The sequence below is a fragment of the Empidonax traillii genome, unplaced genomic scaffold, assembly GCF_003031625.1.
Source record: "Empidonax traillii isolate 1590-97213 ecotype Southwest subspecies unplaced genomic scaffold, ASM303162v1 scaffold1430:size110176, whole genome shotgun sequence".
In the NCBI taxonomy this organism is placed as follows: Eukaryota; Metazoa; Chordata; class Aves; order Passeriformes; family Tyrannidae; genus Empidonax; species Empidonax traillii.
The window spans coordinates 48,827-72,759 of NW_020956623.1; the positions used below are offsets into that span (position 1 = coordinate 48,827).

Below are 23,933 nucleotides of genomic sequence, written 5' to 3' on the forward strand. Positions count from 1 at the left end.
GGATTCTCAATAACGGCACGGACATAAATTCAGGACTCAATTTATTAACAAAGTGTGGCAGTAACACACATCTGCCTGCAGGAGCAGTGGGCACGTGGATGTGGTTGGATGTTCCCGTGTGCCCAGCAGGAAGCACAAGAACAGGGCTCCCAGCACACAAACAAGGCAGGTGTGTGTAGGCAGTCTGGGGGACAAAAGGAACCTGCTCTGTGAACATGAGATACAATTATTATGAACAACCAAAAACCATGGGAAGCTTCTTAGCACACACAGGGGGGGAACACAGGCCAGATGAAGTGATTCCATCTCCCTCAAACAGTGTTCTGTACCCCAGCTTCATTAACTTTGCTGCTGCTTGGATGAAGCACAGCCAGCAAAATAAACTTGGCTGTACTGAGACAGCATAATAACCAACCAATATACTTCTTTCTAATGCTGCTGCCTCTGTAGCATCTCATTTTTTGACTTCTGTGAGGTAAAATAGAGGTGAAATGTTTCCAGGTTACACCACAGCTCTAGAGATAGAGCATGAGCTTGTGTAAACTAACGTTTGCATAAGGTTGCAGTGGAACACTGAAGTCTTTCTGGGTGTCACAGACAGACAGCAGGCACATTCCAGTATCTTACTGTTTTAAACCAAGGAAATGATCCTCTCTGGAGGCCAGCAGATACAGCTGCAACACAAACAGTCCTGGCTGGGGTAGGGAGCACCTGAGCACCACACTGGTGCTACAGCTGCAACACAGGACGTGCCCTAAGAAAGGCAAGAGGCTTATTCTGTGGGATGATGTGCTTATGAACTTGCACTCTTCGTTTTTACAGCCCAAACACCCCAAAACACTGGGAGAGAACTCTGTGTACCGGTGTGCACAACCTCAGTAACAACCTCGGGCGCTCTCACCCCTTAACCAAACTGCGTGAAGGAGTAACAGCTCCTTCCATTACTGCTTTGCAAAACTGCCTCACTTGGAAAGTGAACGTTCCCATATCAACCTTGAACAGCCACGTTCCAACTCACGTTTGTAAGAGTCAGCTGTGAACCCAGTTCCTGTTGCTGTCCCCTGGTTCTGTCCAGGTGCTACGCCAAGACAGAGCTGTGTCTGGGCCTCTCTGCTCTGTCCTGCTCTTCCCGCTCCGGGAACTCGGTGAGATCCAGGGTCAGCACTTTGCTGAACATGATGTCATCGTGCTGGGAAGGGGGAGATCACACCATGGAACATGTTTCTCTTACTTCAAAAAAGCATTTCCTAACTGCGAGAGACAACTTGGAGCCTGAGCTCCCACAGGACGTTCCCTGGAGCCTGTCCCTGCCCAGCCACCAAACACTGCAGGTGTCAACCAGCACTTCCACCCCACCCCACGAGCATCACTGAACAAGACCTGGTCCTAATGGATTGTTACCTCTGGACACACTCCAATCAAGGCGTCTGCCTTGCAGAAGAACTCCTCCTTCAGGGAAATAACTATCATTTGGAACTGCTCATGGGCCTGTTCTCTGATGAAACTCGAGACCTTTGGAAAGAAAGCAAATACGTCATCAGTTAGTTCTGGCAGCCTGAAACCACGCTGTGATCAGGGAATGGTGAGGAGAGAACTGAACTGTGAGAGCTGCAGAATTCCATCATGAAATAAGCTGGGTAAAATTACAAATAAACCACTCTTAAGGCAGATACTTGCCATGGTCTCAAGACAACCCCTCAGATCTGCTGCTTTCTGAAAACACGTAACAAAACCATTCACTCCAGTGAATAAGGTTATAGAAAGAGGCCTGTGCCACCAAAACCAGTTCTACAGAATATAACTACAAAGGAAAGTGGAAATTCCTGAATACGTAAAAAAAAAAAAAAAAAAAAAAAAAAAAAAAAAAAAAATATAAAAAAAAAAAAAAAAAAAAAAAAAAAAAAAAAAAAAAAAGCTGTGTAAAGTTTGTTACCAGCTATAGAATAAGATCGGAAATACCTATTAGTTCACTGCAGATAGCAGCATGTTTCCCAATGATAATGCAAAATAAAGGTAAAAACTAAGTTATGAACTGGTGACTGAGTAAGGCAGTGTCCCTCAATGTAAATTAAATGCTGCCTACAGGAAAACCAGTACATTTTTGATGAGCCCTCTGCCTGCACAGTTCTATCTACTTGGCATGGAAATAGTTTTTTAATGGAAGAACTGCCTTTAATAAGTTAGAGAATTCACGTTCACTTCACAATATAGTTCCACTTATTGCAGATCTCCTTTAATAAACCCTCAAACTGAAAAAATAGAAAGAAATGGACTTAGTTACACAGCGCAGCTCACACCTTCACCCTCCTCACCTCTCACATTCCCAGCCTGGGCACTGATCAAACACACTTAGATTGAGGAATTTAAACCTCTCCCATGTCTGGTATCTCACACAACCCTTCAGCCCTAAACCCAATCTAATTTAAACCAGGTTCAGTCAGGGCAATCAATCTCTGCATCCCAACACCCTGCAGTCCAAGTAGCCCCCCTTCTACAAAAGGTGTCAGATACTGCTGATAAAGGGTAACTTACTTTATCAATGTTCGTGTTGTCAAGGGCAGCATCTATCTCATCCAAAATAAAGAAGGGTGCTGGCCTAAAGCTGCAGGAGGCAAGACAGTATTTTGCACTTGGATGCCAAAATGTTAATAAACATTCTAATTACTTACTCCATAATAAAATTCTGATAGTATTTTGCAATATTATATATATATATATTTATAATTTTAATGAAATAATTAGATATTATTTAACATGGAATATTAAACAGTACACAATAACCCAGCTATTAAATAGTACACTATTACTATTAAATACACTATACTATACACTATTAAATAGTACAATATTAAATAGTACACAATAACCCAGTAAACAGTTCATACTTATCAAAATTCTACGTTTAATATATAATATTAAAGTCACGGCAAAGAATAAGGTAAAGAATAAGAGCTTTGGTAAAGCTTGAATACTCCATTAGCAGGTTTTTTAACGTGTTTGTAAATGGAGCACTGTCTCTCTTCCTGTCACTTCCTCAGGCAGATCCTTGGAGGCTCCCACAGTACTTTTTCCCCCCCTTGGCCAATCCCAGGGCAGTACTTTCACCTGTGTATGGCAAACACAAGGGCCAGGGCTGCCACGGTTTTCTCCCCTCCTGACAAACTGTCCATCGGCATGAAACGCTTGCCGGGGGCCACACAATTGAAGCCAATGCCTTCCAGGTAGGGCTCCTCGGGATTCTCCAGGCTCAGGAATGCCTGGAAACAAACACACACATGGCATTGCTAACGGGGACGTTTATCAAATGATTAAGATGGGGATGTTTTAGGTTGAAATACTGCCTGAGCTAATGTGGCAGTCAGGGAGTTGGCTTAACTTGCAGGGAATCTGTTCATCCCTCCTGAGAGCAGCATTACCAAATTCCCAGGGAATATGGTTTGGTTAAGGAACGAGGAGGCTCATTAACAAAACCAGTTTGGAAATGGTGCCACATATTTGTTATTTGCAAACTTTCAACTACTGAACAAACTCGATTTTATCACCCTTTAAGTAACTGCTTTTTTTTGTTATTAAAATTTTAGACTTAAAAAGCAGCTTTGTTTCTTTAGCTTGGAAGACAATATACTGGCAAAATTAGATTTTTTTTGTGGAAGGTTAGCTTTACAGAGCCCAGCTTTGAGCTGGAGAAAGACTTTAATAAAAGCAGCTTTTCTCCATACTTTGTATCCTGGTTCCCAGGGCTGAAAATTGAAAGTATTATTTTAAAGGAATTATCATTTTTCCAAACCACTAAGAGGTACAATGGGTAAGACCTTTGCTACGTGGCTTGTTTTTCCCATTAATAAAATAAACAATAAAAGAATACAGTCTCTTCCCCTCTGCACAGGGGGAGACAGATAAAAGAGAAATTCCCATACTTAATCCTGACTTCAAATGTCTTCTCATGGGTCACAGACACAGCCGAAGAAAACCAAACCAATACATAACATGTTGAGGGGAAACACAGAATCTGATGAGTGTGATGTTTTAAACCAGACAAGAATCCAATCCTGAGCCCTTTAAACACTCCACAGTCTATGGAATTTGATGTAACCAAAGCATTTCACATTTGTGTCCTGATAATTTGTAAGCCTGATAAACACAAAGAGTAAAACTACCCCACACTGAGCAGTTCCCAATTTTATTAAGAGATATCTTTCTCTCTCTAATGTCCAGCATGCTTTGCCTTGTCATCTCCCTTCTCTGACCCTCAACTCCCGCATCTTTATTATTTGGGCCATTTTCCTCTGCAGGACTGAGACTGTCTTTGCAAAGCCCAAGTGTTACTTTGGCCTCTTAGGCCAAGGCCCTGAGCCCATGACCCACCTGAGCGCTGCTGGTCCTGCACAGCTTCTTGTAGATCCTGTCAATGGCTACGGAGGCGTGTTCAAAGCACCTGCTGAACAGCTCATACCTCCTCCTTTTCACCTCTTCAAATTCCTGCTTGCACGTCCTGGCCTCCTTCCTGCTGCTCTCAAAAGCTGAGGAAAGAAGATCACAGGAATTCCTCTGTAAGAAGCCCCTGAGCAAACACACAGAACAATCTAAGCTGGGTACCATAAGCAGCATCAAGGAAAACATTTACTGCAGAAAAAAATGCATATACAGGGAGCATACTAATACCAGGAGTTTCCTCCCTCTGCAGTCTTTCAGATGGAGGCCCCACAATCTGAGAAGTTGTGGTCTATTCCATCTGCTCTACACCACATTCAATTGGAGCAAGGAACAAAATTCTTCTCCTAATTCCTTCTGGAAGCTGGGCAGCCCTAGGCAGCTCCAGCATTGACCTGGTACAGCTCCAGAACCCTTCCTGTGCTCATGTGTGCAACGCTGAGGATACTCATCAGTTTGAAGAAATGCTCGTTTCTGAGTTCTGGACAACATTCACAGTTCCTTCAATTATGTAAGAAAAATTTAAAGAATTTTAAGATTAAAAATCAGTTATTTTCAGAAAGCAAGTGAAAACACTTTATGATGTCATTTGGGCAACAAAGTCTCTTTCCAATCACTCAAACTGTATTTCAACTGCATACTCACATGTATGTTAAAAAACTGCTTATGTATAATTAAAATTGAGGATAACACTCGAGCACAAAAGAATACCTTAGTATCTAAAAGAGGCAAAGCCAGCCAGGACCAACCCAGGGAAGAGGAATTCTCATTAAGGTGAAAACTAAGTCACAAAAGAGATGCACATGAAGGAGTGTTACCGTCTATGGATTCCTGGAACTTGCCCCGAGCGATCTGGAGTTTCTCCACTGCCCTGAGGTTTGGAGCAGCTGTCTTCATTAGGGTGCTCTCTTTAGATCTGATCTCCTGCTGCATCTGCTTCAGATGAGCCTCGATTTCCTTGTCAGATTCCAGGTCCTGAAGAGAAAGGAATGCTGGAGTGATCTCATCGGTTCATAGGCCAAGACATCTCAACACACGTGGCAAGCACTTGAGCTTTCTCAGACAACTACCCCACTCATTAATAGCTTGAACTGGAAACAACCAAAAAATGCCACTCAAGAGTCTTAGTTCTCACAACAGTCTATAAGGTCCTCAGTATTGTTCCACAAGACCTTTAAAAACAGAGAGGCAATTCCCTTCCCTCACTTCACAATACAACACAAGGATTAGTGCTTCACTACTTGATCTGTAAAGAAAACCTTTGAAAATAGATTCTCAGGGAATTCTTGGAGACAAGTTCCAGTGACGACAGATCCATCCTTTGCTCTGTACCTGGCCTCTGATGTTTACTTACTTTGCTTAGGATTCAAGAGGAAAAAAAATTACAAAACCTGCTGAGAAAATGTGACCTAAGGGGTTGTTAGAGAGGGAAGGATGGGAAGTCCCAGTCTCTGCAAAAACCACAGACAGAACTGGGAACAACCCCCAGCAGCCACCACTGGGTCCTGGAGTTCTGAGCCATGACACAGTGTTGGAACTTCAAGGCAGAAGGGAAAGCAAGAAGGAAAAATCAAGGTTATATGGACTCTTTCTCAATTCCACGTTTGTGGTTCAGGGAAGCTTTAAGGTAAAGTCTGACCCATCCAGAAACCCCACACAGCAATGCTATGTGTGACTGCAAAACCAGAGTACACAGATACATGCACTTGAGCTTAGCAGTGTTTCACTTAAAGACAGGGGTGAAAAACAAATAATTTCAACAAGTAAAATATTTGTTACCAAAATTAAAATCAAACACTCCATCTGCAATAATTTCAAACCAAAATGATCACCTTCAGGTCTTCCCCTAGGCTGCTGTAGTCCACCTGAATTGCCTCTTCCCTCTCATAGATCCCTGACGCCGCCTGGGTGCCTTCTGATTCAGTTCCCAGCTGGAAGATGAGGGACACTCCAGTTCAGAAGTACAAGAGTTAACTTTTGAACTGTTAAACCATTTTATTAAGAGGATTTAAAATGAAGAGACAGTGGTAGCATGGTGCAAAGTAAACTTATTGCATGGCTCCTGCCCTGGCCCAAATGGAGTGAACAGTTAAGATCCCATGAGCCCAATTAGAACAGGCACCTGTTAAACGAAGATGAAAACATCTGCTAATCTCAGTCTGAGTCAAGATGAAAGTAGCAGCAATTTGTTTGTAGCATAGTTAGAACCATGTGCATACTGTGCATCCGATTGGAAGGATTTACATTCCCCAGATAATTCAATCCCCTTCCAAGGGAAGGCTCTGAAGGTGTCAGCTGAGGCATTCCTTCTGCTCACTTGCCCTCAAAGAGCTTCAGCTCTGTACAGCATAACCAGAGTATCTTCTAGACCCTGCAGCCTGAGTTTCTAACAGCCACCTTCCCTCAAATGAGACCTGTGCTACCTCTCATTGTCAGTACCTCTCCTGCCACCAGGAATTCAGATGAATATGTATCATGCACAAGCAAAAATACTTCAAACAATATCTCTGCCTACAAATAGCAACAAAAATCCTTCCCTTGAAGGAATGAGGCCTGACCACATGAAAAAAACACATTTGTTTGAGTGTTACTATGGGAGACAAACAGTCCTGTAAGGAAAGAATAAAGATCTTTAAATTCATGACTGAATAACTGTTCCCCCAGGATATCTATCTTCTGTAAACATTTTTAAGTACCTCTATTTCACTGATGTCATCCAGTGTTCCGAACAGGAGCTTGATTTTCAAGTCCTGCACCTTGCACTCGAGCAGCAGATTATGTCTCTTTAGTCTCTTCTCTTCCAGAGCAGTTTCTAGAGCTGCAGCTTCCCTCTGCAGTTTTGTGGCTTCCCTACATGCACAAAAGGAACAAAACAACTCAAGAGCAGAAGCATCACTGCTAAAAACATCCAGAGAAAACCAGCATGATAAACACAGCATGAAAACCGAACAAGCTGAACATGAGCCAGCAGTGTGCCCAGGTGGCCAAGAGGGCCAGTGGCATCCTGGCCTGCATCAAGAACAGTGTGGCCAGCAGGAGCAGGGAAGTGATCCTTCCCCTGTACTCAGCACTGGTGAGGACACACTGTGTCCAGTTCTGGGCCCCTCAGTTGAAGAAGGATATTGAGGTGCTGGAGCGGGTCCAGAGAAGAGTAACAAGGCTGGTGAAGGGACCTGAGCACAAGTCCTATGAGGAGAGGCTGAGGGAGCTGGGGTTGTTTAGTCTGGAGAAGAGGAGGCTCAGGGGTGACCTCATCACTCTCTACAACTCCCTGAGAGGAGGTTGTAGCCAGGTGGGGGTCGGTCTCTTCTCCCAGGCAGCTCTCAGTAAGACAAGAGGGCATGGTCTCAAGCTCTGCCATGGGAGGTTTAGGTTAGATGTTAGGAAGAAATTCTTTACAGAGAGGGTAATCAGACATTGGAATGGGCTGCCCAGGGAGGGGGTGGATTCTCCGTCCCAGGAGGTATTTAAGAAGAGACTGGATGTGTCTAGTAACTGTGGTGGTAGTGGATCAAGGGTTGGACTTGATGATCTCAGATGTCCTTTCCAACCCAGCTGATTCTCTGATTCTATGAAAATCAGTCTCCAGGCACCACGAGGGCTCCTTCCCCTGCAATCCCCATCGAACCCAGGAAAAAGGTGCTGTACTTGTGCCATCCCCTCCATTCTCCCACAGGACTCCAGAGGGAGCCTGAGCTTCAGAGTACTGACAAGCTCACTCTGCAGCATGTTCAAACCTCACCTTCCCTAACTACAACTGTTCTGTTCAGCTCTGCAGAACACGGAGGGAGATTTGATCCTTCTAATATTCAATCAGCTGTCTTCTATCACTACTCTCCTTGAAGCACAGCTTGATTCTTTGCAATAGATTCCCCTGATAGCATCAAGTTACCAGCAGCAGAAATGTAACATCTTACATTGTTAAATGACACACTCTAACATGAATTCCTAGGCATACAGTCCATGAGTTCATAGAAAATTCCCCAAGTTTATCTAACCACACTGTGCCAACAGGGGGTTTTAAATCTATCTTAAACTCCCGATTAAGAGACATTAAGCACATCAGTAATCAGCAAGCATAACAAAACTGAAGTCTAATTTGTCCCCAAAGCAGCTGATTTAAAACAACAGTAGGACAAAATAGTGAGTCTAAAGTTAGTACCAGGTTAAGGTATCCAACACACAAAAAATCTGGAGAAAATAACAATAAAATCAGGAAAAAAAATCCAATTAACTGAAGCTGCTGCACAACTCAAACTGTGAAACTGCCAGGGAACTACACACATCCCCAGTCAAGTGTAAACTACTACACACTTAGCCCAAGTCACTCCCTACTGCTCAGAGATCACACGGAAACCTAACATGAGGTAGATAATAAGATCATGGTTTATGGGATGGCTCCCATGAAACAATCTCCTTCACACCCCCTTTGGGAACCTCACACTGGATTAGAAACACTGTTAAACTGACACCTACTGTAAATGCAAATCACCACGTCCCTAATAAACCTTTCACAAGAAAATAAAATGAGAAATCCAAACATCTGAGCACCAAATCTACTCTAAATATTACCACATTGACCATTTTCGCAGCAGTACAAGTAGGAATTACCTATTAAGAGTTAACATCTTCCTCCTGGACTCTTCAACTTCAGTTTGGCTTTTTGTAACCTGAGATTTATGAGCACTTAATCCATCCTTAAGTCGTTGCTGCTCCTCCACCATTTCATTCACTTTTATTAGAAGCTTTTGTTCATCCTGCATAAAAATATTCACATTTTTAACACCCCAACAAAACTCTTGATGTGGAGCCTTATTATACAGAAAGAAAGAGTTATAAATTTACACCTGTTACATTCAAACGTGTTACAACACAAAACCTGAAAGGCACTGTCAGATTTCCCCCCCCACTTTGTGGCAGTTTTATACACTTGACTTTTGTTTTTCATTCAAAGCACTCTTACCCATCTTTTCTCCTTCCCTTTTCTGGGTGCCACAAGCATAGCTTATTTAACAAGCACCATCAGCACAACAAGGAATAAAGAATACTGGGGAGGAGGAATCCATACATATTACATCAACTGAAAATATAAACTGGTTTCACAGAATTATCTTATATCTATTAGTGCCTGTAAGGTACTCTAAAAACGTAAAGCACCAGAGCTGTTTAGTCTTACTCATAAAATCTTCTACTGAACCTGAGCCATGTACTGCTGGTTTTACCTGTAGCTGTACGTTGTCTTTTTGTATCGACTAAACACATATAACTGAAAACAATAATACACAATTTGAGTAAGCTTATCTTAATAATTAACGAGTACCCAAATACGGCAGGTTATTCCAAGGGCTAAATGCATCTGCATTTTTTTTAAACAATTACAAAGTCAGCACTGAATGAACCTCTTGCAGAATTACTCAGCATCACTTTTATTAAATATTGTAACTCAGTGCATTCTTTCCTCCCAGAAGAGTCCCAGAGCCCGAGACTGATTGCACAGTTACCTCCCGTAGCTTGACGATCTCAGCTTCATCTTTCTTAACCGCCTCCCTCAGCTTGCTGACTGAGTTTGTTAATTTTTGGAGGTGATCCCGATTATACTCCAGCTGAGCGTTCAGCCGCGTCTTCTGGTTCTCAAACTCCAGCCTAGGCAAAGCACAGGCCTTCAAACCTACAGCACACAGCACTTACTTACACTTACTGACTGTGACTATCAGCTATGACAAGGCACATTTCCCCTCTGATGAGTCAGATTGCATTTTTATATCTTCCATGTGAGCACAAAAATCTGCAGACGTTTGGGTGATGGATTCCACCACACCACATCCTGTGGATATACTGGAAGTCACAAGTATACACTGATAATAGTTAATATGGCCACACAAATATGGGAAGTGACACTGGAGTTAATCATCTAGTTCAACATTCTCCTTCATGAAGACACACATCTGTGGTCCTGGGACATGTGGCTGGGAGGTGAATACTAATTGAGGTTGCCTGGGACAATCCTAAGAGCCTGCTGTCCTTAAGATTATGCTCCTGTACCAAATCCCTGCATCCTACACCCAGTTCCCCTTAAGATTTTGGATACATGAGTGACCCTTCACGCTGTTCTCAAGCTGGGATAGCGCCATTTTTCAATGTGGGTTTTAGAAAACTATTCTTCACTTTATTTTGCTACAGTAGAGCTACCAAAATAGCAAATGTTACCTTCCAAGTTTGTTGCCAGCTGTCACTGACTCTGAACTGTCTCATCACCCCAAAGCATAGCAGTGCCACTAATCCCTAACTAATCCCTGCAGTGAGAGGGCAACCTTTCACTGTCTCCTGGGCTTTTGTGCTATTTCCTCTGCTGGAGTTTCCCAAGTACCAGCGTGCCCAATCTAATCCCAGCCCCTGGTTTACACATCAGTGCCAAACACCACCTTCTCTTGGCAATCTCCTCTTGCTGCCTCACGTGCTCCTGTTCGTACACACGGATATTTTCTATACCAATCTCTTCACAGAATTCCCGGAAAACAGCATCTTCAACCTTTGAATTCAGAGGAATGGAGCACAAGATGTTTAGTCACTCACAGGTGTAAAACATTTGGACAGTCACTTCGTGCTGCAGGCTGGGTTTGTGAAGTACTTTAAGAAACAGCAAACAAGTATTGAGAAGTAATTTGTACTTGAAAGTTTCCAATAACTCTTTCAGTCCAAATGCCAGACACAAGGCATATGATCTGCAAGGTGTAACAACTCTCATCTAAGTTCTTCCTGACAGCAGCTGGTCACTCCAAAGACAATTAAAAGTAATCACTGGGACCAACTGCCCTGGTTTTTGCCTGTTGTTCTCAGCCAGCTGAAGAAGAGAAAGCTGGACAGGACACTAATCAGATACACCACGTCTCTGGGTGCAGTTCAGTTCTTCATTTTAATCCCTTCAAGGGATTCATAAATATTAATTACCATGTTTCAATTACAGCAAAGTCACGGCAAAAACAGTGCCATGGAATATTTCACTTACTAATTACGCACTGGATACTAACAAAAGCCTCAGGCAAAACCAGTCCTGAGATTTTTATGAAAAATTTAAGCAGGCAAATCTTAGGTGGAGTGTGTAAGATGGGACTGAATGAAGAATAGCAACAGCCTATTTGAAAGGAAACCTAATGGGCTGAACAAAATTTTAAGAGGACTTTACAGGTAAGAACCTGGTATAGTTTACACTGCTTTAGTACTCAGGGCTCTTTCAGCCAGGTATATTATACCACTTCCAGTTACAAGTCACACTGCTCTTTGGAAAGTGAGGACCAGCCTCCCTTTTTTAGGTTTGGGTTTGTTGGTTTTTGGTGTTTTTTGTTTGTTTGTTTGTTTGTTTTCCCCCTGAGCAAGCAAAAGCAAGTTCTCCAGATCTGGAATTCTCAGAGCCTAACCATCAATCACAGTGCCAGTGCTTGCAGATGACAGAGATCTGCACTCCCTCATGCCTGTGCCACAGGCAGGACAGAGAATACACAGCAGTTTTGGCTCCTTTTTCCATGCAGAATTCCAGTTGGACTAATCCAAGGCTGACTGATGAGAAGGGGGGAGAGGCCAGGAACTAAGCTGCATGTCTATGATACACCTTGAGTAACTGCAGAGCTATGACATATTAACATCCAAGTATCCCCCTGTTCACAGCCAGCTTGGTAAGAAAGGTAGAGGATAATTCCTGGAATAACTTAAAAGTCTTGTTGATAAAGTTGTTTATAATGTTAAAAGTTGCCCAAGTTCTAGAATTCAGCAGGAACATAAGAAGTTTCTGTAGCATAACAGCATAAGCTGTCACAGCTCTGACAGAAGGAATTACCTCATTAATTTTTGTCTGAAATTCTTCTATTTTTGTTTTTCTTTGTGCTATTCCTTCTTTCAGCATATCATGCTGAGACTCAATATTTAGCAGTTCACTTTCCAGTTTTGATTTTTCCTAGATAGAAAGGAAAAATAGGGTAATTTTTCTTAACAGGAGGGTCAACTTTCTCGAAATTAATAAACAGCTCTGTTCCAGATGAACTGTGTTTTTCAGACCAAAACCTTTATTGCCTTCTCAAATGCCACTTACCCACTACTATTGCCAATTTGCATGGAATGATTAGTTTGAATGAGCAGAAAAGCAAACTAAGCAGCACAAAAATTGCACTTTGACTGACAGACTTCTGAAGTTTATTAAATGATACACCAACCTACCAGAAATCCAAATTTAAAAACTAAAACAGAGAAAGGCTCATGTAAAGCACTTTCTAATCTTGCTTTTTATATTCAATTAATCCCTCAGTCGAAAGAGCTGTATGTAAAACTTGAACTGAATTAACAAAACTACGCAAGGAAGAAGCATTTACACCACCGGTAATTACAGCTTAAAAAATACAATTATTAAAGGTGAGAATGATGAAGAGCTGGCACGATACCATGTAGAGATTAGCGAGGTGTTTCTTCTTGATGAGCTCCAGCTCACTCTGTGAGTACTTGAGCCGTGTCTGCGTTCCCTGGCTCTGCGCACGCAGCTGCTTCAGGTCGGCCTCCTTACGCTTGGTCTTCATCAGGGTCTGGGACAGGGTTGGGAGGGGAGAAAAGGCATCGGAAACGAGAGGTGACCCACTGGAAAATGAGTCATTTGCAGATCTGAGCCTCACTGACACAGGCCTCAGTCAAGGTAAAGGCTGACAGCACTGGTCATATTCCACAAGTATTTTCTAACAGATTTCCTTCTCCACAGAAAGCATCTGCTTGCAGATTCCTAAATTCCTACTCCATCCCTCTCATAGAAACAAGCACTAGAGGCATGACACTGTTTTACACTGGCAGGTTTTGGTCCATGCAGATACTCTCATATTGATAGATCCCATCAGTCTTTGCCCACTACAAGTCTCCAGGTACTTTGAACAGCAGCTTTTTTTACTGCAGGCAGCTTGGACCAAGGGTGTTGTCCTGGTTCTCCCCCTGTGAACTGCTCCATCAGCTAAGGACAAGATGCACAGCTGATTATTATTCACTGGAGGAGGACAAGCAGCTACTGTGTCCTGTCTGCATCTTCTACAAGTTTTAAAGTCGCCTCTTCAGAAAATCCCCTTCCCAGAGCTGAATTAAGTCAGACAACTTTTACAACTTCATGACCCTTGCAGTAAGCACTGTTAAGAGACCTACCTTTAACTCATTAATCAAGCTATCCCTTTTTTCTTTCATTTTATTCATTTCTTTATCATCCCAACATCTAGCTTTAAATCTTAAATCACTGGATCCTCCAGAAATCACTCCAGATTTCAAAAACAGAGTTCCATCAAGAGCCACTGTCTGGAAGGAAAAACAAAAAATTAAACCCAAATGGATCTTCACAAAACCAGCCAAAATACCCCATGAATCAGTGCCTGAGATGTGGCAATTAAACAAGCAACAACCACATTTGAATTAGACTTCAATGCTTTTCGTGTTCCAAACCTGCTAACATGGGATACATGAAGACTCATGTGTTTATGTGCAATCCTTCATAGCACATGTAGAAAAGAATTATTTCAGTGGCATCAAACCCATGGCTGCAATGGGAAACACACGCAGCAAACTCCAGCTCCTCACCTTGAGCCTCACTGGTCCATCAAATGCGATGTGTTTGGCCTCTTTCACTGTCTCACAGATCAGGCTGTTCCCACTCACGAACTGAATCACTCTTTTCAGTGGAGGAAACGGTGTTTGCACAACATCCACCAGCATTTTAGCTCCCCTTATCTCCCTCAGCTTCTCGTTGATTGGTTTAACCTGGAAAGCAAAGGAGCAGTGCCGAGAATTCCTGCTGTCACCACAAAACCTGCCCGAATTGGAGAGGTCTGGGGACAGGACGCGCAGGTAACAGAATGGCAGCTGCGAGAGGTGCCTGAGGATTAGGGACACTCAAGTGTCACTCCTCTACTCAGACAGGGACAAGGAGGAGGACAATCAGCAGTTTGCTGATGACACAAAGCTGGGAGGAATGACTGATATGCCGCACCCTCGTCCAGAGGGACCTCAGCAGGCTGGAGAAGTGAGCAACAAGAGCCCCACCACATTCACTTCCCAAGTCCTGTGCCTTAACACTTAAGCCTACTTTTGTTAAGCTGAAATGATCCAGTATCAAGATGTATGAGTGTATTAACTTGCTGATGACAGGAGAAAGGGAAGTGTACTCACATCAAGGTAATCCAAAGCAAGAAACGTTTCAGGTTCTGCCCGTTCTTGTTTCAGGAACTGAATGCAATCTCTTGCTGTTTTTTGAGTGGCAACAACAATAGCAGTCATATATCTGCTGAACACCTTGGTAACAGCAAGCTGGTATTTTTTATGGATAGGATGACACAGGTCGAGCAATCTTCCAAACTGAAGAGTAAAATATTGAGAAATATTAATATGTTAGTTTAGACATGAATAATATTTCTGCACACAAGACACTGAAGCTGTAAGAGGAAAACGTGTTACACATCTACTGGCTGCACTCTCACAGAAGAATCAGAAATTGAAGTAGTCATCAACCCAACATGCAAAGTATGCCTTCTGAGGGGATCTAATTTTTTCTCTAAGGTTGCAGTTATGTATCTCAGTGTTTTACTGAGCATCTCTAGCATACAATTCCAGAAGCATAAGAGAGTGACCAAGTTGGCTAAGTATCTTTTTTGGAAAGAAAGAAAGTATCTAACACTCAGTAAGATCCTAAAATGACAATAAGGTCTTAAATAAATAGAACTGGAAAACGGCAGCAAGAGAGGCACTATTCCAATTTCAACCCAAAAAAGAAGTATCTGCTTATTTCAGTAGCATAAACAGAATAAAACCTGTTTTTCTTGTACTGCACAGTCCAAATAATCATTAAATAACACCTCCACAGATAAAACTAATTAGCTGTTTGTTGTACATGCTCCCAAAAGACCTTTTGTTCCCTTCCTGTCATTACAAGCACAGTTGAGCTTCCTCTGAAGGATCGAACCTACTGATGCCCCACTTTGAACACCATAACCTTTGAATTCATGCAAGAACAGTTTTTCTGCTTGTTGACACGCAGCTACTGGTCTCTTCTTACAGATCTACAGTTTCATCCTTATCAGACTTAAACAAATGAAGAGACAACTGGTAAGAGCTGTAAGTGATAGGTCTCTCACAGTGTTGTCTCAGGAACAACACACTCAGGTATTTCATGGTTCATCTACTGGATTTTCATGGCCTACCATGATCCACTGGGATCCAGCCTGTCCAATTTACCCCAGCTGCTTGCTCAGTGTAAGGTAGAACTTTCAGCTCTAAAAAAAAAGCATGGCAATAAGACCAGCCCATTACCACAGAATCTGGGTACAGCCTTTTGAGACTCTCCAGGGTCTCTGCTCTCATCTGCTCCCGCCTGCCCTCGTGGTAATCCATCCTGGCATTCTGCAGCTCCCCAACTATTTTGTTCAGCTCCTCATTCACTTCAGCCATTCTCACTGTTGAGGTCTCAATCTCCTCAGCCAGCACCTCCTCCTGCTGTTTTTTCTCTGCTAATGATTCACTTTGGAGACAGAAGCACAAACCAAAAGCATTATTTCATTTATACACCTTCTAGGATAAATTAAGGTCATTCTGCAGTCACCTCACCTCAAAAGGAGTAAAAAACAGGCAGAAGACAAGACCCAGGAGGGAAGAACTGAGCTAATACACAAGGTAAGTATTAATGCTTTCTAGAGCAACACAACTACAAAACTGCCCTGTTCCCTTGCTAAATTTGTCCACTGATAGCCCCATAACCATAGTGACATAATTTGCAAGAAATTAGAAGTAATTATAGAACTGGTTCAAAACTCTGGATTAGTCATCATACTTCCTACTTCATTTTGGCAGCTACTTTAATAGCCATATTACTTTAATAAGCTTTTAAGTAGAATTAGTAAGAATTCCAACTCCTATTAAAATTTCAAAGAAAATCATTAGAAATAATTAGAAACCTGCTGTGTTATTTCGACAATGTCTAATACACAAGAAATCAAATGAGCTTTTAATTTTGTACCCATACCTGCATATCTTGGCATACTCTTCCAACTTCTCTATGCGCTTCTTATGCTCCTCTATCTGTTCCACAGTCTGCTTTATGGTTTCCTATGCAATCAACAAACAGAACGTGTCCAAAATCAACCAGAAAACCACAGCTGATAGCGAGATATAAAGCTCTTAATTCAGAACAAGTGCTGAGACAGATCTTTTCCTCCTTACTGGTATTTCACACTGAAGTAACAGCATCTCTTTTGCAATAACAGATGCCAAATTGCACCATGAATAATAAAGGGAAATCGTTTTATCAAGGCCATTGCTGGACTTTTCATGTTCAGCTACAGCTTAGAGAAAGCCTCTTTGTCACAAAGAATGGTGACACCAACACTTAAAACAACTACAAACACAGACTTAGTAAATTATAGGTGTTAAAACAAGAGGTGCTTCTCTTGGCTCTACATCACTAATTTTTTTCTAAGGACACACAAAGAAGCCGGCATAGAGCTTCCAAACTGACACAAAACACTGCAGTAAAAAAACCCCAAACACCAACAGTGAAACAAGTATTTTCAGTTAATCCATTTGAAAAAAAACCCATACATTAATTAAGGCAAATGAGAAGAAAAAAAATTACTGTTACCTGTGCATTTTATTGAGCCTTAATTTAACTCCTGAAATTCTTGTGACCTTTTAAATAGCTCTAGGGATGGAGAATCAACCTCTTTGTACACCTACTTCAATATCCATGAGTTATGGGTAGGAGAATTCTCAAGAATCCCTTACTCCTTTCTCAACAATGCAATGGGACTTACCCACTTTTAGAAGCACAGGCAATAGAATTTATTTCACTTCAAGATACCAACTACATTTTCCTGCTAACTAGTACTTCAGAAATAAATAGAAGCACATTCATGTGTACAAGATTGCAGGGTTAGGAACTTGAGTGCTCATAAAGTCTCTTCTGATGGATTTTTAAGTTTTCTGAACGTAAGGAGTCTCCCCCAAACCTTGACTCCATAACTAAATGCTGAAGAAATGCATGTTGCCTCTGTAAATTCTTAGTCTGTGACAAAACTGCAGGGTTAGCAGTTGGAAAGAAAAGCAAGAAAGGTCACAACAGGACAAGGTTTCCAGAAAAGCCCCGCTCGTCAGCTGAGCTTTTCTTTCCATCAGAAGCAAACACCAGGCATGGTGACCAAGCCACAGCAGGAAATGCAGGTATTTATTGTTACACGTTTGGATCTACCATGATGGAAGATACAGAGTCAAAATGACTGCAGTGATTTGTATTCACACCAAACACCTGCCTTGGGAGTGCAAGAGAGGAGTGGACACTGAGGAGATTTTTCCAACTACAACACATTCAAACACACAACTGACCTTAAAACCATCTCAGCAGAAAGGTAGCTGTGCTCAAAACACACCTGTGCAGGGTGTGAGTGTCACACAGACACAGCAGCTGTGGGACATCTCAGAGAGAAGAACTGCACTTCCAAACCCAGGAACTGAGGGCAGTTCACATGTCCTTAGTAAATAAAATATTAAAGTCCAAGCTCTCGAACAAATCCTCTGTGTGTGCCCACACAACCAATCTCTGATCAAATTCAGAAGCCATTTTGCTAAACTTTCTGCTACACAGAACCTGAACTGACACTTGCAATGCCTTCCCTCTGCTATGGGTTTGATTATGTCAAAGCACAGAACACATCTCTACAGACAGTTATACCCGAGGGAGGAGCAGGGACATGTTTTTTTCCTTAAAACCTAATTCTAGTTTGACACAAATACCTCAATTTCCTTTTTCTTCCTCCGATTAAGTTTCAGCCTTTCTTGATCTCCTTTATCCTCCCAACGGAGTTTCTCCATCTGCTGGGTTAGTGTAGCCACTTTCTTTCTTGCTATTTCCTTCAGCTCTCTGTAACGCTCCAGCTGGACAAAAACAAGTCAATCATAAATTAACTCCTTGCAAAGTGGGAAGATTCATGCTGTTCCAGCCTCAAGTAGCAATTGCCTACTTTGTCACCCTCTCACCCTGAGACCCTGCTGAATGTTTTCTGTCCTGCCCTCCCACAAGGAACCATGTCTCTACATAAAATCTGCAAGTTTGGTTTCGTTTGAGCTCAAGAACAAAAAGACTACCAGAAATTACAGGTCATTGGTGAAATAATGGTTTCCCCGTGATTTGGGGGGGAATAATTGTGGACTTCTCTAGTAAACAGTGCTTTTGGGCCTCCCAGTTCACCTGACTTTCTCCCAGCTCAACACGTGCTGCTCTCTGCATTATCTCCTCTTCAGCTTTCTCCTCAAACGCTCTCCACGCCTTCTCAATATCACTCAGTTCTACCTCTAGCTCTTTTATGTTCTGCTTTTCCTTATCACAGTATTTCTCCTTGTCCCTCAGAGATTTTTTAGACATTTCTACTTTCTTGATTTGGTAGGATGTGTTTTCCTTTGCTTTTATATAGAGGGGTCTCTGCTGAATCAGTGATGCTTCCAGAGTCCTAAAAAACAAAACCAAAAACCAACCCAAAACAAACAACCCAACCAGCCAGCCACCACAAAACACAGACAAAACAACAAAGCCACACAGCAAAAAGGAGCAAGGGAAAGGGAAGAGAGGAGAGAAAAGAAGAACAGCACCCCCCTCCCAACCACACATGCAAACAATCAGTTTTCAACTGCAAGGCTGTGGCTGCACCCAGGGGTTTTTCCACTGTGGGGATTTGTTTTTATATCCACTGAAAACAGTAATTTAGGAAGTGAAGCATAACCTTTTAAACTTTAATAGCAGACAGAAATTTATATAATGAAGTTACTGACAACCTGGGCATGTGAGGAAAGCGAAAACCACGTGTAGATCTTACTTTAGTGAACTACAAACTGACTCCCACAGCACTGGGTTCTCACCCACGTGTGCAACAGGAAACGCACACCTGCCAAGCAATTCCCAGCACAGAACATGCTTTAATTCAACTGCCACAGAATCTGATTGCAAAACCTACTTCATTTCTTTTTCCATCTGCTGTAGGTCCCTGTTTAGTACACCAAGCGCTTTTTTCTTGACTTTAAATGAATTTTCTGCTGCAGAAAGAGACTCTTTCTTGATAGAAGCCTCCATATTTTTTTCATCCAAACTGGTTTTCAGGAAGTCAATGTTTTTTTCATTGTGATAAAGCAGAAAAAGCTTCATCTGTATCCTTTCTTCATGCAGTTCCTTGATTAGCATCTGGTAATGCTCTGCCTACCAGGATTAAAATTTCATTTATGGTTCATAAAAATGATTTTCCATCATTATCAGTCTAATTTCAAGCCCAAATTGAAATGAGATGATGTACCAGTAGCTGTCATTCCAGCAATGTGCACTAATCATAAAACTCAAATATTTAAATCAATATTTAAATTAATCATACTGGCAAACCTATGCTTTCATTTATTTAGACTTCATTATATGTACTCCTCCACCCCTTTAAATGATACTAAATTATTATACAGTATGCCATACTGAAAAAAAATCCTAGATTAAAAACAACAGAAATGTGGGATTGTTTTTTTTTAAAAAAACCCCTGTATTTAAATCCATAAAAAATCTGATAAAAATATGGTATCTTTACAAGTAAAAAAAGGAATAACTGAGTTACCTCCTCTTTCTCTATCTTTGCTTGTTTCCGTTCTGCTGCAACACTTTTTTTCCTGTTATAATTAAACTGTGCATCCTCTTCTGCTTGCTGCATTTTCTTCTTTTTCTGTTCATACTCTTCAGCCAATTCCCATGAATTACTGATTTGTTCAAAAAGTTGAGTTCTCTCCTTTGGCTTCTTCATTGCAATGGATTCCACTGTTCCCTAAAACAAAATGGCCCCCAAAAAGTAAATAATGTAGCACTGCAGATCCTTCCATTGCCTAAAGAATTTTAGGAGCATATAGTACAGACGGATCTCCATTTGTATCATAAATGTTTCTGTAAGAGGGAAAAAAAATCAGTTCTTCCTCAGGAGTCTTCCTCAGCAACAGTAAGGGAGACAACTTTGTGCAATGTATTTCATCACAAGGCTAAGGCATTTCTGACCCATGTCATTAAATTCTTGGGAACCAACAGTCCAGCAGAATTTTCAATCCCTCAATCTGAACCAAAAGATCCTTTACACTTTGATGTATCTTTACGAGTAGAAGTGTTTTAAGATGAATTTTTCCTAACGTTCCTAGAATTTAACACACCAAGCAGTTAGAGAGACACGCGTTTTCTTATATCCTGTGAATAACACAAGCACACAATTTCTTCCAGATTAGCTTCTTCCTTACTAGTGCACTCATGTACACACAAAGCCCACTATTTCTATTTTGTAGTCTTGTAGTTCTGGTTCGAGGTCAGGAAAAAATATATTGGCTTGTAGTTAAGGGTAGCTAAGGGTGCCCTCTTTTCTATCGAACAGGTAACTGTGTATCTATGAAATAATAACCTCAGAGGCTTTTATTTTCCTTACAAAGTACCTTGAATGCTCACCTGAAAAATAAGGCAATTCCTGGCCTTGACAAGAATGCCTATTTTCTCAAGCTCGGATATGTAAGCAGACCGGCTGACAGCCTTGTCATTGAAAAGAAATTCAGTACAACTGCCTAAAGGAGGGAAGAAAAAAGAATTACTACTGAAAATGGCTACAACACTGGAAAATAACTAAACCAGTGGACCAATTTAACAGAGCGATTTCCTCAAAGAGGAAAACAGATTTCAATTATTCCTTTAGTCCTCTCAATAATTCCAGTTTTCTGTATGGAACTCTAGTTTGACACTTTCAGATGGCACTGACTTGCTCCAGTGCTCGTGCCTGCAACAAGTTGACAGTCCCCATTTCCATCTACAGATACACAGAGAGCCAAGAACATACAATAATCGCTTGTTGAATTTTTGAACTAATTGGCCCCAGTATGTTTTTTTTCCACTTATACCACTACCAAAATGTGTGTTAACACCGAATTGCTCACCCACCCAGCTCTGAAATGACACCGGGCATCTGAAATTCCGAGCTGAGCATTTCTTGTCTCCATTTATACATCTGTCTTTATACATCAGGCAACAGACAGGATTTCAGCAGTCTCTACTACCCACCACGGATAACTCTTGAAAATGTCTTCTCTTCCCCATCTTCCTCACAGTACACCATCTTCACACTGGCCGTAGAAGAGACCGGTCGCCCAACATGAGCTCCATGAATCAGCTCCCGAACACTCTTAACTCTCAAACTGGATGTCTTTTCACACATCAGAAAGCTCACAGCATCCATTATGTTGGATTTCCCTTCAAAGAAATTTTTAAAAACTGCTTTGATGTGGCAGAAATGAAAGGAGGCATTTGATTAACAACCAGCTAAAAAAACAGGCAGAATTGCAAAATTCTTTATTAATTCTATTTCTTATTCCGTATTTTTTTATTCTTTTAGGGCAAAATTCTTCCCTGTGAGGGTGGGGAGGCCCTGGCACAGGGTGCCCAGAGAAGCTGTGGCTGCCCCATCCCTGGAAGTGTCCAAGGCCAGATTGGACAGGGCTTGGAGCAACCTGGGATAGTGGAAGGTGTCCCTGCCCATGGCAGGGGGGGGAACTGGATGGTCTTCAAGGTACCTCCCAACCCAAAATCACTCTGGGATTCAGTTATTTTACTGAGGACAAACTATTGCAAATAAAGAAACCCATCTCTAAGATGCAACACACCAGCAGTAGAAAATAAGCCTGTCTGTAATAAAAATCATCACAAAACTGATTTTTCATTTATTCAGCTTTACTGAATGTATTTTTTTTTTCCCCCCAGGGTTCTCCAGAGATCATTTCTCCAACTGAGTGAGCCACATCACGCTCCTTCCTTGGCTGTGTCCTTTCTGGAATGCAGTGAAGGAGCCTTGCTGCACGAGCGCTCCATCTACAACTTTCCACTACAACACCAGTCTCCTGAATAACACAAGCACTTTCCTAGATCCACCCACCACGGCATCAGAGCTTTACGGCCTCAGTCCTTCCACGAAAATTCTCCTAATGGAATCCCCTTTTGGTTTTTCCCCTCTAGTCTTGAGAATTTCTATTGACAGCTTAATTATTTTCAGCCTTAGACTTTGCTCCTTAGGCAACATTTTGACTTATTCTCAAAAATATCAGAAAAGGAAGAATACCAGGAGGAAAATAGATAAACAGATAATAGATAAACAGATAATAGATAAAAAAAAGGACTCAATTCAGAGATTATATATTCACAGTTTTTTCCCCTGGATTCATCTATAAAATGTACTCACATTTAACTGGAAGAGCACTTGGTAAATTTAGAGACTTCCCAATACAGAACAGTGGGGATAGGATGATAAAGAACATTATAAAAATGCTAAATATACTGAACTTACATTCATGGTCTTACTTCAATCAGGTAAGTGAAAAGACTAAAAAACCTAAATCACAGACTAAATCATGAACAATCTGGGAAAACTAAGATGAAAAGCAAAGCCCATTCACGCAGCTCTGTTAGGACAACCCTCACCTCCTATCACATGGAAAACAGAGGATAAAATCCAACTTGTGGAATGGAGCTTTCAGAAGAAGGGAATAATCTTTTAAGAAGTTGCAGTACTTAGGGATTATAATGCGGAGCTGCACTTACAAAGCCCGGCTCCCGTGGGCCGGACTACAAGGCAGGGGCCATATTCCAGAGCTTTTCCAGGGAAAGCATGGCAAAACCCACTCACTGCAACCGGGGAGCAGGTTCCCACCGCTACAGTTTACAACAGGGAGTACTGAAACTACACCCTCTCTGTAAGCTGAGCTATCAGTGGGGCGGCCGAGACAAGGCGCATTCGCAAACCAGGCCTTCAGCTCGGCCCGGAGAGCACAAGGACAACTCGAAACCACGCTTCCATCACCCCTCCCCGCTCCTGCCCTTCCAGGCTGGAAGGGCCTGCACCTTCGGCCGAGGATAGCCGGGCAAGAGCCGCCCAGGCTCCTCTTCGTGCCGCCCTCCTGCAGGCGCACGGGGAGGTTTTTGGCAGCTCCGCGAGGCCGAGCGCCCCCAGACTGCGAGCTCAGCGCTGCCAGACCGCGGGGCAGCTGCCCCAGACCCCCCTACACACACTACCTGATCCATTGGGCCCGATGATGCAGTTGAACCTCATGAAGGGGCCGATCACCTGCTGCCCGCGCCACGACTTGAAATCCTGCACCACCAGCAGCTTCAGGTAACCCATCCCGGGGCGCCCGGGCGGGAGCTCCCCGCCTCAACACCCCCCCCCACACACACAGGCGACGGAGGCGACTCCGCGGTTGGCCTGCGGGCACAGGGGAGCCCCGACCGGCCGCTGTTTCCCAACTTTATCCCCCAACGCGCCCGGCCGGCAGCGCCTCGCCTGCCCTGCCCCTCCCTTCCTCCCTGCCCTGCCCTGCCCTGCCCTGCCCTGCCCTGCCAGCCCCGCCCAGCCCTCCCGCCTCGTGCGGGCCGCGCGGGCGGCGCTGCCGTTCCCATGGCGACGGCCCGT

The 23,933-nt window shown here is 42.6% G+C and overlaps 1 protein-coding gene across 1 annotated transcript; it reads right to left on the bottom strand.

The window, feature by feature from the left end:
- Positions 1–782: 782 nt before the first annotated feature.
- On the bottom strand, positions 783–23,809 carry SMC1B (structural maintenance of chromosomes 1B). Its single transcript, XM_027907246.1, has 25 exons — positions 23,537–23,809; positions 21,536–21,724; positions 20,933–21,045; positions 20,070–20,273; positions 19,434–19,672; positions 18,674–18,932; positions 18,220–18,360; positions 16,457–16,539; positions 15,748–15,955; positions 14,611–14,796; positions 14,023–14,202; positions 13,597–13,743; positions 12,861–12,998; positions 12,263–12,379; positions 10,854–10,960; positions 9,933–10,074; positions 9,043–9,188; positions 7,128–7,281; positions 6,264–6,362; positions 5,250–5,406; positions 4,366–4,520; positions 3,106–3,257; positions 2,533–2,602; positions 1,402–1,512; positions 783–1,189 (listed from the first exon to the last, which is right to left on the bottom strand). The coding sequence occupies exons 1-25, from the start codon at positions 23,643–23,645 to the stop codon at positions 1,079–1,081; spliced, it is 3,717 nt and encodes a 1,238-aa protein (XP_027763047.1). The 5' UTR covers positions 23,646–23,809; the 3' UTR covers positions 783–1,078.
- Between the last annotated feature and the right edge of the window lie 124 nt (positions 23,810–23,933).